Source organism: Capra hircus, chromosome 18, assembly GCF_001704415.2.
Source record: "Capra hircus breed San Clemente chromosome 18, ASM170441v1, whole genome shotgun sequence".
Lineage (NCBI taxonomy): Eukaryota > Metazoa > Chordata > Mammalia > Artiodactyla > Bovidae > Capra > Capra hircus.
This window is the reverse complement of record NC_030825.1, coordinates 52414398-52433424: the sequence shown is the minus strand read 5'-3', so window position 1 is coordinate 52433424 and position 19027 is coordinate 52414398. Positions and strand designations below refer to the sequence as shown.

General features: G+C 50.5%; 1 protein-coding gene across 3 annotated transcripts; it reads right to left on the bottom strand.

Moving 5' to 3' along the window:
• LOC108637990 (carcinoembryonic antigen-related cell adhesion molecule 6-like) lies at positions 1414-17270 on the bottom strand. 3 transcript variants are annotated; one of them, XM_018062507.1, is made up of 9 exons: positions 17083-17270; positions 15833-16192; positions 14325-14603; positions 13214-13492; positions 4738-4849; positions 3523-3551; positions 3171-3202; positions 2517-2553; positions 1414-2271 (listed from the first exon to the last, which is right to left on the bottom strand). In XM_018062507.1, exons 1-7 carry the CDS (start codon positions 17144-17146, stop codon positions 3171-3173), a joined length of 1155 nt encoding a protein of 384 aa, XP_017917996.1. In that variant the 5' UTR covers positions 17147-17270; the 3' UTR covers positions 1414-2271; positions 2517-2553. The 3 variants fall into 3 exon arrangements, 2 of the variants coding, with proteins under 2 accessions (XP_017917996.1, XP_017917998.1); XM_018062509.1 differs by lacking the exon at positions 2517-2553; XR_001919504.1 differs by lacking the exons at positions 1414-2271; positions 2517-2553; positions 3171-3202; positions 3523-3551 and adding an exon at positions 12643-12915 and having other exon boundaries at positions 4755-4849.

The window sequence follows — 19027 nt, the reverse complement described above, 5'->3', positions numbered from 1 at the left end:
GGCTCAGGGTCAGTGGGATTGCTGTGGACGTCATGGCAGGACTTGACCCCACATCAGCATGACAAAGTCCAAGCTGCCCAGAGCAGATAGCAGTGAGGGAAGATGATGAAACCAGCCTTGAGAGTAGTGGTAGGGAGAACACAAAACCCTAAGAAATGTCCAAACTTCAAGCCCAAAATCAAAAAAATGTGCCCCATGATGAAGAAAACCTACAGATAAAATTTAGATCACATGACGGAGATTTCGGTGGGGTATATGGGAGATATGGTGGGGAGACTTGGAGATTATGGTGGGGAATGTATTGGACTGAGTCCAAACATTCATAATGTTCTAAGGCAGGGGAGGCAGAGCCAGAGGAGATGGGGTGATGGAAGGAGAGCTTGGGGAGCTTTAAGATGCTCCACTGCTGGCTTTCAAGATGGAGGAAGGGGCCACAAACCCAGGAAAGCAGGCAGCCTCACACAGCTTGGAAAGGCAAAGAAATGAACTGTCTGTAGAATCGAGAAAGAACAGGGTCATACTGACACCTTGATTTGTGCCACTAACATTGTGGTCACTTGTTACAGAACAATAAGGAACACCAAGAGGTGTCACCTTGTCTCACCCAAGACTGTGTGCAGGGGGATAAGGAGCAATGTAGACCTCAGTCATGACCGGAAGCTTTGCAGGCGGTCTCTCCTGCCTGCCGTCTCATCTCAGCACACATGGCACTGGCACTGGCAGAGCTCGCCTGTCTTCCGTGGGCTCTGTGCCCTGTGCACACGCCTGCTGCATGTGTGTGAGTGTGGCGCCTACCCCAGGGCCCTATGTGAGAACAGCACCTACCACAGGGGCCTCAGGGAGAGACTGAGAACCGCTAGCCCAGGTGTGTGGTGGGGGCTGCAGGTGAGATCCGGGTGGGGAGGCCCTCGGGACACTTTGAGGAGGGGACTGGTGAGCCCTTTGCCATGGTAGCCAGGTTGAGTTTCAGGTATAGCCTGCAACTCCGCCCTGAGGCTCACGTGTGTGTGTGTGTGTGTGTGTGTGTGTGTGTGTGTGTGTGTGTGTTAGGAGCAGGCTCACGATCCGCACCAAAAAGCAACGTGGGAGCCAGCAGGAAGTGGACAGAAGTCACGGGGAGTTTCTGGGAGAACCTTGCTCAGAGCATGGCTTCTGAGTCCTTTTTACTTTGCTGACTCTGATTGCTCCTCTGTTCCCTGAGAGGGAATGGTGTCCTCAGGGCCTAGGCCCTTAGGGAAACAATGGAAACCCATGGAGAGAAGGCATTCTGGATCCTAGATCTGGGGACAGACAAAAGTTCCTGTGCCATCGCTGACTCAGTGGACATTAGTTGAAGCAAACTCCGGGGGATAGTGAAGGACAGGGAAGCCTGGCATGCTGCAGTCCACGGGGTCCCAAATACTCAGACACAACTTAGCAACTGAACAACAAAATTCATTTGAGGCAGCACCAGTTGGGGCCAACAGGGCCTGGACAGGAGGGCCAGAGGGCTCAGGACACCAAGAGGCTGCAAAGGGGCCTCACCCATAATAGCTGTCTCACCCACGACTTCTCCTTCCTGACTCGAGTTCTAGTGGGTCTCAGATGGTCCCATATTCTGTGCTCCAGAGACCCCATGCCAGGTGAGCAGGCACTGGGAGGTGCCTGGGACCCCAGGGCAGTGTGAGGACTGCAGAGTGCCCACGTGCCTGCGAAGGGTCTGGTGACCCTCCTTTCCTGTTAGCATGCTCCCTCCCTCCATTCTCACAATCTTCCCCTTTCTTTCCCCCAGGGAATGGATGGGGAGGTCAGGTAACTAGAGCTAATGCGTTCCCTGAGGAACCATGGAGAGACCAGAACAGAGATTCAGGTGAATTTCTAGCTGGACAGGACCCAGGGGCAGTACATTGCAGCCAGAAGGAAAGTGCTCTTTACTCAGATCTCTCCGGTGGTCCACAGTGGGTCACGGGCCCAGTCTGCTGCCCTGTTGGGACCTGCCCCCATTGTGTGAATAGCAGCCTGAGTTCTGGTTCATCTAGAGTTCAGGGCAGCCTGTCAGGGTGTCCAGGAATCCACGAGGACCCTGAGCCTGGGCCCAGGTTCCCGAATAGCCTCAGGTCTCAGAGCTGGTTCTTTGCCTCAAGCTCTTCCTCTTCACCTCACTTGGGTCTTGGGTCTCAGGTAAGCTCTTTCCCACAGTCTGTTAAGGAGACGTGTCTGGAGGAACTAAGGACCCACATCTGCTTTGTGGCTGATATGACAGTAAACATCTCTGTTCGGTTGTAGTAATTCCTGCAAAAGAAACCCGATGCCTCCAAGCTCATGTAACCTTCTCAGATGTCTTCCCAGGGACTTTCCAGCCCCGGGTCACCCAGGGTCTGTTTGTGTCAGAGGTTTTTGGTCCAGACCCACCTCCCCTTCGTCCCCTTTCCATCTTTCCTGCTATTTCTTGGACCTTCAAACACAGCCAGGTGTGCAGGGGGCATTTCCTCTGCCCCTTGGGCTTATGGGACCAGAACCTGGATCCCCACACTCACCTGGTAGAGCTGGTGGCCTGGCATCACATAGGGAGGCCTGGGCATGGAGGAAGCAGGCATCAGAGGAGAGGGAAGGAGAGTCATCTCTCCCGAGCAGCCATCTCCAACCTGCAGCCCCCACCCCAAATCCTGTCTGGGCTCTGTTTCCCACCCTTGTTAGCCTGGCTCCCCTGACTGATGATCCAGTGCCCACTCTCATCCTGGCTCGACTCCAAGGTTCTCCTGAGGTCAAGTGAGGGGACCAGGGCAGCCTCTGGATAAGGTGGTGGGTGGTCCCGTCCCTGAAGTGGATCCAGCTTCCAGCTTGGTGGGACTAGCCATGTCCTAAACACTCTTACAAGCTTCCCTGGTGGCTCAGAAGGCAAAGAATCTGCCAGCAGTGGGGGAGACCCTGGCTCAATCCCTGGGTCAGGGAGATCCCCTGGAGAAGGCAATGGTTACCCATTCCAGAATTCTTGCCCGGAGAGATCCATGGCCAGAGGAGCCTGGAGGTCTACAGTCCATGGGGTCACAAAGGCTGGACACGACTGAGCGACTTTCAACTACCCTCCAGTGAAAGGGGTCTGCTCAGTGCATCAGGGTTGGACAGGCCCCCTGCCCTGAGCCTGTGAAGCGGGGACGCAGGGAGAAGAGGCAAGGAAGGCATGTACTCACCTAGGAGACAGAGCTGCCAGAGGGACCACGTCCTGGGAGGAGACAGGAGTTACCACCGAGCATGTGAGGAAGCTTAGCCCATTCTCTCAGGAGAGGCTGAGAGTCCACCTTCTGGAGAACCATGGGAGAAAGAGCCCCACCAAGGGAGAGACACTCTGGCAATTTCAGGCCCCAGTGAGGGCGAGGGAGCCTCCCAGGATTATAAGCCACCAGACAAGCAGACTAGCCAGTGAGGGTCCCCTGTGCTGAAGCCCCAGAGAAAGGGCCAGAGACCCTGGGGGAGGCAGGCAGGAACAGACAGGGCAGGGCCTGCCCAGGGCACCCCGCTGTGCTGGGCTGAACAGACACTCACCTGAGGTGGACGCTGGGGGCCAGTTCCCTCTGTTGTGCAGGCAGCCGGGGTTAGGGAAGAAAAACAAAAGAGGCATATTTGTGAGGAGTGTAGACAGAGGTCAGGGCTTTGGTGTCAGAACACGGGACAGGAGGATCCCCACATCCAAGTAGGGGTTGAACTCCTCCTTTCTCCACCAAGGCCGCTTAGAGGGGAGCCCCCAGCAAGGAAGCTGAGGAAAGTCCTTAAGAAGCCGTATCTGCCCCGAGTCGAGAGGGGCAGGACCATAGGCTAATAGGGTTCAGAAGAAAGTGGCCACTGAAGGGACCAGGGCTCTGGGAAAGGTATCCATCCATCCAAAGCTTTGTCTGAGTGGACAGATCACGCTTATGGGGAGAGCAGGGCAAGTGCGTGGGGAGGAAAGGGAAGCCAGTGACTCTGGGGTCTCACTGCGGGCAGTGTTGCTGCTGTGGCCCCCTGCCCTAACCCGGGGGCTGCTGAAATGTGACAGCAGCCTTGTCCTCTCTCTCCATCACCTGGACCTGAAGTGTAAAGACATCCCACCTCCCGCTGACCCGGCAAGATGTTCTGTCTCATGATCCGGGGCTGTTGTTAACGCATCTGCCAGCTGGGGGCGTCTGACCCCACCTGGCCTGTCCAGACTTCCACTCTCTGGCCAAGCGTGACCTTGGTCAGGATGCCCCTCAGACCCTGGCCCCGTGACTGCCCCTCATAGTAGCTGGATTTAAATATACAGGAGATACCTTTTTCTGAGTACTTACTACCTCCAGCTTACATATAGGGAACTAGGACATGGAGGGGTCTTAATTGTGTTAACTGATAGATGAGGCTTCCCTGGTGTCTTAGAGATAAAGAATCCGCTTGCCAATGCAGGAGACATGGGTTCGATCCCTGGGTCAGGAAGATCCCCTGGGGAAGCAAATGGCAACCCACTCCAGTATTCCTGCCTGGAAATTCCATGGACAGGGGAGTCCAAGGAGTGGGAAAAGAGATGGACACATCTTCGTGACTAAATAACAAAATAAATGAGGACGGTGTTAAGGAAGCCGCCACAGGTCAACACCAGGTGAGGCAGGAACTGAAGGACGAGAGAGAATATCTGTGGGGAAGTGGGGAGGTCCTGGAGATCCAGGCCTGAAATGGAGGATGGGGTGTCCCTCCTCTAGGACTAGGGTCAGCCTGGGGCAGGAGCAGCATCTGGGAATGCCACTGTACCTGTGAAGGAAAATTAAACGCCCCACGACAGCCAGCAGTATCAGCACAAGCAGGACCCCAATCACGATGCCAGTAATGGCCCCCACACTGAGGGCTCGGCTGGTTTCTCTCCCTGAAAGCAGAAGAGAAACAGAGAGGGGAAATGAGCTCCGAGTTCACTGGAGGGAACACCAAGGGGAGTCTTACAGGGAGAGGGCCTGGTTAGCAGGAAGGAAATGCTCTGAGATCGGTATGTGGTTGCATGTTTTGTCATCACAGTGTCTTCCGGACTCTCCTGCCACACGTGGTTGCATCATTGTACTCTTTATCAGATTTGAAACCCTGGGCTTGCTCTAACTCTCCATTCTCTCACGGTAGCCATTTCCATGTCCTGTTCATTTTCCTCTGAAGGACTCTTTTCTTCTCACATTATGCCCCGCCCTCTGATTTTTTCTTTCCATCACTATTGTGGGTGGTGGAGGGTAGGTCCTCTCCAGTCCACTAACACTGACTGGTTAATCATATGAGCCAATGTTTCCAGCTCCTCCTGTGCGACTTTGCACACGGCGAAATCCTTCACACCCAGCTCTTTCCGTCCGCATGAGGGAGGGGCTGTCATCCCCACTGTACACACAGATCTGAGACACACAGTAGTTCAGTAAATCACCGGAAGCCACAGAACTAGTAGCGGGTGCGACAAAATGCAAGCAAGTTGTTTGGCTTTACAGTCAAAAACCACCGTGTTGAAAACCAAAATATCACCAGTGAAAATGTTTCTTGCATACTGACTCTGTAGAGGGACCCAGGGAAGGATTTTATATCTCATCAACCTCCTGGTGAACAGCCTCTGAACAGTCCTATAATCCAGCTGTTCTTCTCCAGGTTTAAGATGAGGAAACTGAGGCACAAGATCCAGTGTGATGCCCACAGTCAAACAACTCTCACAAATAATAACCAAACTACCACAAGATGAGCTAAGTTTTGAACAATTAATTGGACACATTGTTCTACAGGCTCTGAAAGGAGACCACATCCTCATCATTTGCTTTCATTACACACCCACTTCCTGAGAAATCACCAGGGAAGGTGTAGAGGTGCTGAGGGTCACTTAGAGTGCTCAGCTGGGGAGCTGGGGTCTCATCTGCAGACTCTGACGGTGGGGAGACTCTACACTGGGGGGATCCTGCATCCTCTGTCCTGACACTGCTGATTGTGTGGGGCAGCATCGCCTTCTCAGTGAGCCACAAACTCTGCTCATCAATTCACTGACCACTGGATGCATGTCCCCATGATCTGTTTGCACCTGGACTGGAATGCTCATGGGCTTTCTCAGAGGTAGGGACTGACTACTGAACAGCATGACCTTTGCTTGTGGTTCCAGATCTCTTGGACTGATGCCTCTGTCCATGGAATTCTCCAGGTAAGAATATCAGAGTGAGTTGCCATTTCCTCCTCCAGGGGATCTTCCCGACCCAGGGACTGAACCTGCATCTCTTAGTCTCAGGGATAGGCACTGGCAGGCAGGTTCTTTGGTTCTTTACCACTAGCCCCACCTGTGAAGCCCCTAGAGAGGGAAGAGGGGACATCAAACTTGAGGACAAGTCCAGTTCCTTGCCTGATCCCTACCATCTGAGAGCTCCGTGGGATGAGCCTTCCTTCTCAGGGTCCAAAACTAGCCTCCTCTCTGTTCTGGTTTTCTACTCCTAATGTGCTTGTCTGAGACTGACTCAGGTAGCTATATAATCAAGGTCCATGTCTAAAGCACTGGAGTCCTCAGTGTGAGGGGATGGCTGCCTCCATACCCAGGAGAACCTGCTTCTCAAGAAAGATGTTTTCTTCCTCGTTGTTAAATTATTTAAACAGGGTTGAAGAAAATTTGGAGCTGAAGTATAAGAAGTGAAAACAGTAACTTGGAAGGGTGATTCCTCAGCACATTTGAGCAGGTAGAAGAAAGAATCCATGAACGTGTAGAAAAAAAAACAAAAGAAATTATTCAGACTGGGGATTAGAAAGGAAAAAAAAATGAGGACTGGTGACTCCAGGCAAAGTATTATGCAGAACTCCATCAAGTGGACAAACATGTGCAGAATGGCAGTTTTTGAAGTAGAAAGAGAGAAGAAAGCACTGAAAAAAATGGTTAAAATTGATGGCTTAAAGCTTTCCAAGCCAGATGGGAGATTACCTATCAAGGGTGGTTCAGGCTCCACAAAAAGACCTTTCACGATTCAGATGTTGTGACACAATTTAGTCAAACTGCTGAAATACTGAGCCAAAGAGGAAGCGATTAAAGCTGCAAGAGAGAAGTGGCTTATCACGCACAATGCATCTTCAACAAAGTGAAAGCAAATTTCACATCAGAGCCCGGGGGCCAGAAGATATTGGGATGACTGAATTAAGTCCTACATGGAAGACTTCAACCAGGAAAGCAATGCACAGAAAAGGTCTTCTTCAGTGAAGCTCAAATTAGGACTTTTGTAGATAAACAATGGTCAAGGGAGTTTATTCCTCAGAGACGTGCCTCATATGAAATGTAAAGGGGATCCTTTAATATGACTGTTCAAACACTGGACAGTAACTCAAAGCCACAGGAATGTATAAAGAACAGTGGTCAGGAGAAGAACAAGAGCGGGGACGTGGAGTACGTCTCTCTGCACAGATGCATCAGGAACACACCTTCAGAGACAGGAGTGCATGCAGAACATCAGCTGAGAGTGGAGAGGAGGACCTGACCAGCGGAGAAGAATATACAGATCCACGCAGAACACAGACGCGGACAGCGCAACAGCTGATCGCTGGCAGCTCCAACCAAAAGACACACTGGCTGAATGGATACAAACACAAGACCCATATATACGCGGCCCACCAGAAACCCACTTCAGACCTAAAGACACAGGCAGACTGAAAGCGAGAGGATGGAAAAATACATTCCAGTGAGAGCTTTACTTCCTTTCCCATCTGGATTCCTCTTATTTCTTTCTCTTCTCTGACTGCTGCAGCTACGACTTCCAGATCGATGCTGAATAATAGTGCTGGAAGTGGACACCCCTGTCTTGTTTCTGATCTTAGGGGGAATGCTTTCAGTTTTTCACCATTGACAATAATGTTTGCTGTAGGCTTCTCATATGTGGCCTTTACTATGTTGAGGTAGCTTCCTTCTTCGCCCATTTTCTGAAGAGTTGTCTGCATAAATGGGTGCTGAATTTTGTCAAAGGCTTTTTCTGCATCTATTGAGATGATCACATGGTTTTTATCTTTCAATTTGTTAATATGATATATCACATTGATTGCTTAGCGTATATTGAAGAATCCTTGCTTCACTGGAATAAACCAAACCTGATCATGGCTTACAAACTTCTTGATGTGTTGCTGAATTCTGTTTGCTAAAATTCTGTTGAGGAATTCTGCGTCTCTGCCCATCAGTGATATTGGCCCATAGTGTTCTTTTTTAGTGTTGTCTTTGTCTGGTTTTGGTATTGGAGTAATGGTAGCCTCATAGAATGAATTTGGAAGTGTTGCTTCCTCTGCAATTTTTTGAAAGAGTTTTAGAAGGATAGGCACTAGCTCTTCTCTAAATGTTTGATAGAATCCTCCTGTGAAGCCATTTGGTCCTGGACTTTCCTTTTTTGGGAGACTTTTTATCACAGCTGCAATTTCAGTGCTTGTAATGGGGTTGTTTGTGATTTCTATTTCTTCCTGGTTGAGTCAGGAAGACTGAACCAGTCTTCCTGGTTCAGTCCAAGACTGAACTTTTCTAAGAATCTGTCCATTTCTTCCAGGTTAGCCATTTTATTGCCATATAGTTTTCATAATAGTCTCTTATAATCCAAAACCAGTTCTCAGAGGGAAGTTTATAGCAGTACAATCCTACCTCAAGAAACAAGAAAAACATTGAATAGACTACCTCACGTTACACCTAAAACAACTGGAAAAAGAAGAACAAAAAAAACCCCAAAATTAGTAGAAGGAAATAAATCAACAAGATCCAAGCAGAAATAAATGAAAAAGAAATGAAAGAAATAATAGTAAAGAGCAATAAAACTACAAGGTCCTTCTTTGAGAAAATAAACAAAATTGACAAACTTTTAGCCAGACTCATCAAGGAAAAAAAGAGAAGAATCAAATCAACAAAATTAGAAATGAAAAAGGAGAGGTTAAAACAGACAATACAGATGGGAAAAGAAGAAGTAAAGCTCTCACTGTTTGCAGATGACAGGATAATGTACATAGCAAACCCTAAAGACACTAGCAGAAAATTACTAGAGTTAATCAGTGAATTTAGCAAAGTTGCAAATAAAAAATCAGTGCACGAAAACCACTTGCATTTCTATAAACTAACATTGAAAAATCAGAAAGAGAAATTAAGGAATTAATCCCATTCATCTTAGCAACAAAAGGAATTAAATATCTAGGAATAAACTTACCTCAGGAGACAAAAGAACTGTACCCAGAAAAGTATAAGACACTAATGAAGGAAATCAAAGAGGACAGAAACAGATGGAGAGATACTCCATGTTCCTGGGTAGGAAGAACCAATACTGTGAAAATGATGATACTACCAAATGCAATCTACAGATTCCATGTGATCCCTATCAAACTACTAATGACATTTTCCACAGAACTAGAACAAAAAAATTCACAATTCATATGGAAACACAAAAGACCCCAAATAGCCAAAGCAGTCTTGAGAAAGAAGAATGGAGCAGGAGGAATCAACCTTCCTGACTTCAGATTATACTACAAAGCTACAGTCATCAAGACAGTATGGTACTGGCACAAAAACACATAATTTTTTGTGTGCCAGTACCATACATAGAAAGGAACATAGGCCAATGAAACAAGACAGAAAGCCCCCAAATAAACCCAGGCACCTATGGGTACCCTTTTTTTTTTTAACAAAGAAGGCAAGAATATAGAATGGGGCAAAGACAGCCTCTTCAATAAACAGTGCTGGGAAAACTGGACAGCTACAGTTAAAAGAATGAGATTAGAACAATTCCTAACACCACACACAAACTCAAAATGGATTAAAGACCTTAATATAAGACCAGAAACTATAAAATTCTTAGAGGAAACTATAGGCAGAACACTCGATGACATAAACCAAAGCAAGATCCTCTATGACACACCTCCTACAGTCATGGCAAAAAAAAAAAAAAAAAAACAAAAGTAAACAAGTGGGACCTGATTAAACTTAAAAGATTTACACAGCAAAGGAAACTATCAGTTCAGTTCAGTTCAGACGCTCAGACCTGTCTGACTCTTTGCAACCCCATGAAATGCAGCACGCCAGGCCTCCCTGTCCATCACCAACTCCTGGAGTTCACTCAGACTCACACCCATCAAGTCGGTGATGCCATCCACCCATCTCATCCTCTGTCGTCCCCTTCTTCTCCTGCCCCCATCCCTCCCAGCATCAGTGTCTTTTTCAATGAGTCAATTCTTCGCATGAGGTGGCCAAAGTACTGGAGTTTCAGCTTTAGCATCATTCCTTCCAAAGAACACCCACGACTGATCTCCTTTAGAATGGACTGGTTGGATCTCCTTGCAGTCCAAGGGACTGTCAAGAGTCTTCTCCAACACCACAGTTCAAAAGCATCAATTCTTCGGTGCTCAGCTTTCTTCACAGTCCAATTCTCACATCCATACATGACCACTGGAAAAACCATAGCCTTGACTAGACAGACCTTTATAGCAAAGTAATGTCTCTGCTTTTAAATATGCTGTCTAGGTTGCATAGAGATGGCTAACAAACACATGAAAAGATGCTCAACATGGCTCATTCTTAGAGAAATGCAAATCAAAACTACAATGAGATATCACTTCACACCAGTCAGAATGGCCATCATCAAACAGTCGACAAACAAGAACTGTTGGAGACGGTGTGAGAAAAGGGAATGCTCTTGTACTGTTGGTGGGAATGTAAATTGATACAGCCACTATGGAAGATAGAATGGAGACTCCTTAAAAAACTAGGAATAAAACCACCATGTGACCCAGCAATCCCACTGCTGGGCACATACCGCGAGGAAACCAAAACTGAAAAAGACACCTGTAACCCATTGTTCACTGAAGCACTATTTACAAGAGCTGGAACATGGAAGCACCCTAGATGTCCATCGACTGATGAATGGATAAAGAAATTGTGGTGCACAGACACAATGGAATATACTCAGCCACAAAAAGGAACGCCTTTGAGTCAGTTCTAATGAGGTGGATGGACCTAGAACCTATTATACAGAGTGAAGTCAGTCAGAAAAAGAAAGATAAATACCGTATTCTAACGCATATATACAGAATCTAGAAAAATGGTCCTGAAGAATTTACTTACAGGGCAGCAATGGAGAAACAGACACAGAGAATAGACTTATGGACATGCGGAGAGGGGACGAGAGGGTGAGACGCATGGAAAGAGTAACATGGAAACTTACATTACCACATGCAAAATAGATAGCCAATGGGAAATTGCTGTATGGCTCAGGAAACTCAGACAGCGGCTGTGTATCAGCTTAGAGGGGATGGGGAGGGAGGTTCCAAAGGGAGGGGTAAATGTATGCCTATGGCTGATTCATGTTGAGGTTTGATGGAAACAACAGAATTCTGTAAAGCGCTTATCCTCCAATAAAAAACTAATTAAAGAAAAAAGGACAGTGCTAAGAGTGATGCAAGGTAGCTATCTCATTTAAGCCAATATTTTTGTCTTTCTTGCAATCACTTGGTTTTCTTTCTCATTTCACAGGTATTTCGTGGAACAATAACTATAAATCTATATAATGGACACACATTATATAAGGATGGCTGAAATTTATGACAATATGTGTATAAAATCAGGGGGATGGAGATGTATAGGAGCAACTTGTCTGTTTTATACATCATAGAATCTAGTTGATATTTCAACTAGATAGATACCTGTTTAAGATATTAATTGTCATCTTCAAGTTAGCCCCTAAGAAAAGAACTGAAATATATGTGGAAAGGGAAAGATAGAATCAAAACAACACCTAAGAAAGGAAATCACTTAACTACCAAAGAGGAAGAAATAGAGGAATTAATAGGACAAATACCAAGTAGTGAGATGGCAGAAGCTCTTTCCTGTCGGGAAGTATCTGACTCATAGATAGCCTCAACATTGAAATTGAAGGCAGAGGTTGACAGAATGGATTAAAATTATGACCCATCTCTATACTCTCCTCAAGGGACTCACTTTAGATACAAAGACATAGAAGGTTGAAGTAAGGTTGGAAAAAGATATTCTATGCAAATAGTAATAAAAAGAGAATTGTGGTGGCTGTATGAGTGTCTAATACAATAATCTCTAAATCAAAAAAGCCTACAAGAGACAAAGTAAGACCTTGCATATCAAGAAAAGTTTCATTCACCAAGGAAATCGAACAATTATAAGCATCATGCACCTAACACCACCAGATTTGTGAATCAAAATGGACAGCATTGAGGGGAGAAACAGCTCGGTCACAACAGTGACACGACAACACCCAGCTTTCAATGATGGGTGCGGCAGTCAGAGGGAATTTCAGTGAGAAACTAGAGGCCGTGAGAGCACTGCAAACCAGAGACCTAACCGGCCAACAGACAACACACAGTCGTAGGAGATTATGTTGCGCAAATTACAGTCCTCGAGGCCACCATCTCTCACCACACACGACCACCGCCTATCCTGGGGAGAAATGGTGTCACTTCCACTGTAGAGACGACGGCGCAACTAAGAAAGACAGGGGGAGGGACGTGGAGTAGAGTGCGCCGGCAAGCCCGCAGTCACAGCAGTGCCAGCTAGCATGTGGACACTTCCAGACTGAACGCGACTGCTGTGATCCCACCTTCACTGGGGCGCGTATTCACACAGCTCTATAGAGTGCACATCACACCCCACGGTGCACATAAGGAAAAGGAGGTTTAGCCTTTGTGACTCACCGGGGCTTCCCAGCAGGCACTAGTGGTAACGATCCCACCTGCCAATCTGGAGACATAGGACACAGGGACCCAGTCCCAGGTGGGGAAGATCCCCCGGGGGAGGTCACGGCAACCTCTGCAGTGGAAGGTGGAGTCTTCACCGCTGGGCTGCCCAGGAAGTCCCAGGGACTGATTTTAGTGCTGCTTCCAGCGGTCCTGGCCACGACGCTTCACAGCAGAGGGCCAGAAGAACTCAGGGGGTGAGGAGGGGAGAGACAGCACACGTTCCAATTGCTTGAAGTGGAGGAAATGAGATGATAGGCTAATTGTTGGTGGAATTAATAAAGGAAGGTTATCCAGGTTAAAATGGGCTTCCCTGGTGGCCTATACGGGAAGAGCGCCTGCAGTGCAGTAGACTCAGGTTCCATCCTTGGGTCAGGATGATCCCCTGGAGTAGCGAATGGCACCCACTCCAGGGTTCTTGCCTGGGAAATCCCATGGACAGAGTAGCCTAGTGAGCCCAAGTCTGTGGTGTCACAAAGAGTCGGACACCACTGAACAACTAAGACAGGAGGCAATGATGGCCACTCACAGGTCACATGCAGCCTGAGGGGGTCGCTTCTGCTGGAGTTGCCCCTGTTGAAGGCCTCACACTGATAATCCCCGGTGTTCTCTCTGCTGACGGGGTCTATGGTGAGGGTGCTGTTGTCTGAGGACAGTGTCATCCTCTCTGCGAGGAGGAGACTCTGGCCTTTGAAGAACCAGCGTATGGAGACCCCAGTCTCATCTGCGAGGCAGGTCAGGACCACGGGGCCCTCGTGTTCTGTAACTGTGGCATTGCTGGCTTGGAGGGAGGGTTTTGCCACTGGGGCTGTGTAGAGAGAGAGGGGTGACTGATGAGAGTGGGTCGGGGGCCTGGGCCTTGCTCCCTCCGCAGTCTTGGGGCCCAGGGACCTCTGTAAAGGCGACTGTGAGGAAGGCCCTGGGTCTTTGTTCAGGTGACAACAGGAAAGAGACGAACGCACATCTCCTCTGACCCCCAGATCACGCCAGGGGGACCCTTGCCTGGTCGCTGGGACAACACTCTAGTACTGGACAGCTCTGTGCTATCAGCCCTGGGAACCTTGATTTTCTGACTGTGGTGCTATCCAGGCCAGTCAGGGAGTGCAGGACCTGAGAGTACATGTTGTGATTGGGGATAGAGAGCCTGGGCGCATTGCCGGGGCCTCACACTGACAAGCCGGGAGCGCTGTGTGGCTGGGTGAGAGGCTGTGTGGCAGGAGAGCTTGAGGTACCCTCTGGATGGTCAGAGGAGTCTCAGGGGGAAGTGGTGGGGTGTCCGGACCATTTGGAGCAAAGAGCAGAAAGCCACACGTGGTGCAATCAGAGGGAAGGGAGGTTCTTTGTCTGTATTGGGGCCCCTGGGTCCTTCATGCTCACTCACTGTGAGTCTGACGTTAATTTGTTTCTCCCATCATATTCTGGTGATCCTCAGCCACCAACACAGAGCAGCCCATCCCCTCCCTGGCTTCATTCAAGGTGGACCTGCCTGGACTTGCCTGGGACAGGAAGTCATGGCCAGTCTGGGTGTCCAGGGGTGATGGCCCATGTACTCGGACCTGAGAGGGATGGGTGTGGATTGGCCTCTGGCAACGTGAATTTCGGTGGGCAGCTCAGGTCACCTAGGAACAGAGGTTACTCACAGAGGACATCCAGGGTGAATGGGTCACTGCGGCTGACACTCACTGGGTTCCGGGCTTCACACACATAGGGTCCTGTGTCATTCCTTGTCACAGTGACTACTGTGAGAGTCCTCTTGTCCTTGGACAGTTCCAGCCTGGTGCCCTTTGGGAGGCTCTGACTGTTGATCCACCACATGTAGGAGGTGTTCTGGGTCTCAGATCCACATGTTAACACCACAGTGTCCTCGTGCTCCCTGGGGTTGGAGTTGTTGCTGGTGATGACGGGTGTGGGTAGCACCGCTGTGCAGATAACAGAGAGAACATTGCCCTGAGCCTCCCTGGTGGCTCAGACAGTAGAGAATCTGCCTGCCAGTGCAGGAGCCCTGGGCTCAGTCCCTGGGTTGGGAAGATGCCCTGCAGATGGGAATTGCTACCCAGTCAGCATTCTTGCCTGGAGAGTTCCAAGGACAGCGGAACCTGCTGGGCTATAGCACACGGGGTAGCAAAGAGTGGGACGTGATTGAGCGACTAACACTTTCCCTTTCTTTATACCTTAGCCTCCTCTAGAAACACCTTTAACAAAACTGGCATCCTTCGCCTCTCAGCCAGACAGAGTCTTTAAAGAAAAGGCATGCTTGTGTATGGCAAGACGAATGCATGGGGACCTGAGCTCAGAGTGTGAGGCCACCTGCTCTATGTCTGGGACAAGCACAGGCTTCCTCGGGGGTCAATAGTGCAGCAGCGTTTAGTGGTGGACAGACCTGGGTGGGATTCAGAGACCACCTGCCATCTATCCTGGTTTCATCAACCAGCCTCGGGAGAGAGCTCCCTGGGTGGCACCCTGGGGTCGAGGAGCTGCCAGGAGAGTTTTCCTTCCTCTGTTCCTCTCTGGGGGTGCTGAGATTTCTCTGGCGTCTCCAAGTCCCCCAGGGCATTTGGTTGATTCCTGGGGACCTTGTACCTGTGTGCTCTCCATGCCGAGTCTCAGGAGTAGGACCAGGCTGTGCCCCTGCACGGATGTGGCTCTCGGGGCTGAGCCCTGGCTGGTGACCAGCTTAGGAGCCTAGGGATTTGGCACAGGCTTCCCGGTGTCACTGGAGGCAGGAGCCCTGGGACAGGGTCTGGGAGGGGCTTCCTGGGGCTGAGCTTCTCTGTGAGGATCCCTGGGGCCCTCAGGCCAGGGTCTTCCCTGAGTCCTGCAGGGTCTTCCTCAGGGTCCTGGTCACAGAGAGGGGCCAGGGGGCTGGACTGAGAGTGCTGTCCCTCTGCTGAGTCCCTCCATTAGCCCGTCCTTCTCTCTGCACACTGTCTGCAGGGCCTGGCTTCCTGGAAGCATTTCTGACCCTTTGGAGTTTGTTTCCACAGTGTGTGTCCTGCACTGAATGTTCAAACCCCGACCTGGACATAGTGCAGAGGGGGATGGGGGCAACTTCCGGGGCTGTCAGTCCTGTGTGAACAGAATGCAACCACCACCCTCCACCCCCGCCCCCGCCTGCCAAACACCCCGAGGTCAGAGAGGAAGCACTCACGGTGCACGTGGAGGTGTCCAGTCTGTCTTTCTGTCTGTAAATCATTCTTTGTAACGAGCAGGGTGTAGGGTCCTGTGTCTCTCTGGGTGACGTTCCGGATCAGCAGGGTTCCGTTGGGGTAAAGTGTCTCCCGTCCGCTGTACACAGCCCCATTGGTAGTTGCATTAGTGTCTACCCTATACGATGCAATTAGCTGGGGGCTGTCTACCCTTTCTCCTCTGTACCAGCCATAGCCTAGAGGATTCTTTGACACGTTGTGGGCGAGTAGAAGAACATCCGACCCTTCTGCAGCAAGGCGGGGCACCGTTTCAACAGTGAGCTGGGCAGAGGTGGGCGGGGTCCGGAAAGTTAAGAGTGAGACTAGGAGGGAAGAGAGAGAAATCGGTTACTATTGTGACCTGCGTGGGGGATGGGAAAATGGTGCCCTGGGTCCTGAGCTGGTCTCTTCATCCCTCAGCCTTAGTGTGGGTGTGTGTGCATGTATGTGTGTGTGTGGTCAAGGTCAGCAGCATGACCCCCGTCACTTCAGCCCCTCTGGGCTTGTTTTTTCCTCTGCTTCCCCAGCTGTCCCTGGCTCACCCCCTCGCTGCCCTCACACGCCTGCTCACATTCAGGGCCTCTTGGGAGATGACCCCACAACGACCAGCTGCTGTAAAGACCCTCCGTGCTCACTGCTGACCCTTCCCCGCTCTGCTTCCCGCGTGACGCCTGGAGCACCCGCCAGCACACTCTCCATCTCTCTGCTTGTCTGTCTTCCTCCCCACAGAGCGCGGGCTCCGTGAGGGCAGGGGCTTGTCTGATCCTGCTTGAAACCCAGGGCCTGGACCAGGCTCCAGACATTAGTACCTGGGGATGAAGGAAGGAGAGTTTCCAGGAATTCCACAGCCTGGTTTTAATTGTCTGTTTCTAAGGGTGCTGGGTAAGGACAGTGTTTACTGTCCCGGTTCTGTCTTTTTCTGTAGTGACACCCAGATAGAAATAATTATTATCATCATCAGTCTTCAACAGTTACTGCTCAGTGAAGAATTACACATAAAACCTACAGCAGTTGAGTCCTCCCACCCCTCGACACCTCTAGCTTATGCAGAGTCCCCTGTGGCTGAGCCCCCTCCCTCCCTGGTCCTCTGTCCTCTGCCCTCAGGTCTGAACAGAAGCCCCCTGTCCCCTCTCAGAGCCCCGTCTCCCCCAGGGACCAGCCAGTCTCTCATTCTCCAGTCTCTGCCCCCTCCCTGAAAACTGTCCCCTCTCACCTGCCAGCAGGAGCCTGCTCCAGGGGACATGCCTCCTGCTTGCAGGGCCTGACGGGGGCTCCATGGTGCCTGCGGTCTGCTGTGTCCCTCTCTCTGTGAGGAGAACTTCCTCTCCAGAAACGCTCACAAGCCCTGTTGTCCTTGCATGAGCTCAGCTGTCCTTCCCGCTCTGTGCTCTGTGTTGGGCTTCCTCCGTGGGCAGGAGCATTTCCCTGGATTACGTGGCCCGGGGGCGTGGTCTCTGCCCAGGCCCCGCCCTCTGCCTCCCCTCTCCTCCTTCCCTCCCTCGTGGCCCCCCTCCCCCTTCCCCCTCTGTCTGTATTTCTGTTCCCTGAACTCTGCTGAGTCCTCTGCCTTCTAGAGCAGGGATTCTCCACCTACACACACACACACACACCTACACACACACACACACACACACCTACACACACACACCTCTACTCACACATATCTACACACACAGCTACATACAGACACCTAGATACCCACACATCTATACACACACATCTATACACACACATGCACACACAGACCCTTGTCTGGAAAAGCACAACCTTGGGGTGTCTGGGTCCAGGGTCCCCACTGGTCTGGATCAGATGCACACTCAGCCTCCCTGACAGCCCTCCCTCATCCCCTTCTGGCTTTTCCCTTCAGAGGAGCCTGGGGGTGGGGGTGCATCAGGAATGCTTGTCACAGGGACGTCCTCCCCACGGTGCGTGGGAATCACCTGTGGAGCTTCATGAAGACTGTGAACCCCCAGGTGACACCTTAGAAATGCTGTTTCAGCAGCCGCCAGGTGACATGCTTGCCCAGCCTGGCTGAGACCCCAGAACAGCGGTTAGCCCGCCCCACCCACCCCAGTGTTGGCCCCTGCTGGGTTTTGGTCTGGGGTCTCTCAGCACAATCACAGATCCAGGGGTTTCCAAATTTTGGTGGTAACTGTTCCTGTGACACAGAAACCCAGCTGGATGCCCAGGGTCTTCCTGTTGTTCTCAAATATCTGAGAAGATTGCAGATATTTGACCTGCCTGAAGGTCACACTGACTCTTGAGGAGAGAAAGGGGTCACATGAGTGATGACTGGAGAGGGGACCTGACCTCTACCTTAGCTTGTCACCAGCCTGGCGTCTGTTTTCAGGGACTGCTGCTGTTGCTGCTACTAAGACACTTCAGTCGTGTCTGATTCTGTGCGACCCCATAGACAGCAGCCCAGCAGGATCCTCCCTCCCTGGGACTCTCCAGGCAAGAGTACTGGAGTGGGTTACCATTTCCTTCTCCAATGCATGCTTGCGTGCTAATTCTCTTCAGTTGAGTCCGACTCTGTGCCACCCTATGGGCAGCAGCCCACCAGGCTTCTCCGTCCACTGGATTCCCCAGGCAAGAATACTGAAGTGGGTTGCCATTGCCTTCTCCAGGAACAGAGACCCAGAACTGGGTGTCAGGAGGAGCTGCAGTTGGCAGGTGAGAAGGGAAAGGTTTCCTGTGTGTCCTGGGAAGAGAGGAACCTGGTGCTGAGGGTGGGCTGACTCTGGGCTCCCTGGTCCTCGGGTCAAGTTCCGGGAGACTCTCCCTCTCTGTGTCTGTTGCCTGAGCCTTGGTTCAGAAACTGTCCAAGTGCTCCTTGCCATTCCAGGGCCTCCTCTGTCAGCCTGGCTTATCTTTCTGTGGTCACTGTGATCTTTCCCATGGGTGGTTGCAGGCAGGGCTGGGAGCTGGCATGGGTGCTCATAGGCCCCTAGAAGGTTGGGCAGTGTAGTGTGGGCACCCAGGTGGGGCTCTGAGGGTCTGTTAGAGGAGGGGTCCCCTTGGGTCTAACGCCTAATGACCTGAGGTGAAGCTGATGTAATAATAATAGGTATAAGTGCACAGTAATTGTAACGCACTTGAATTATCCCAAAATTGCCGGGAGCCGCCATGGGAGATCCCACCCATGACAAGGTCATGTG

Excerpts from the sequence above, each read along its gene's own strand:
- LOC108637990 (XM_018062507.1), bottom strand. The coding sequence starts at position 17,146 with ATGGAGCCCCCGTCAGGCCCTGCAAGCAGGAGGCATGTCCCCTGGAGC. Across the intron at positions 3,552-4,737 it reads CGTTTAATTTTCCTTCACAG|AGGGAACTGGCCCCCAGCGT; the intron begins GTACAGTGGCAT and ends CCTGCACAACAG. Across the intron at positions 3,203-3,522 it reads GCCCCCAGCGTCCACCTCAG|GACGTGGTCCCTCTGGCAGC; the intron begins GTGAGTGTCTGT and ends GTCTCCTCCCAG.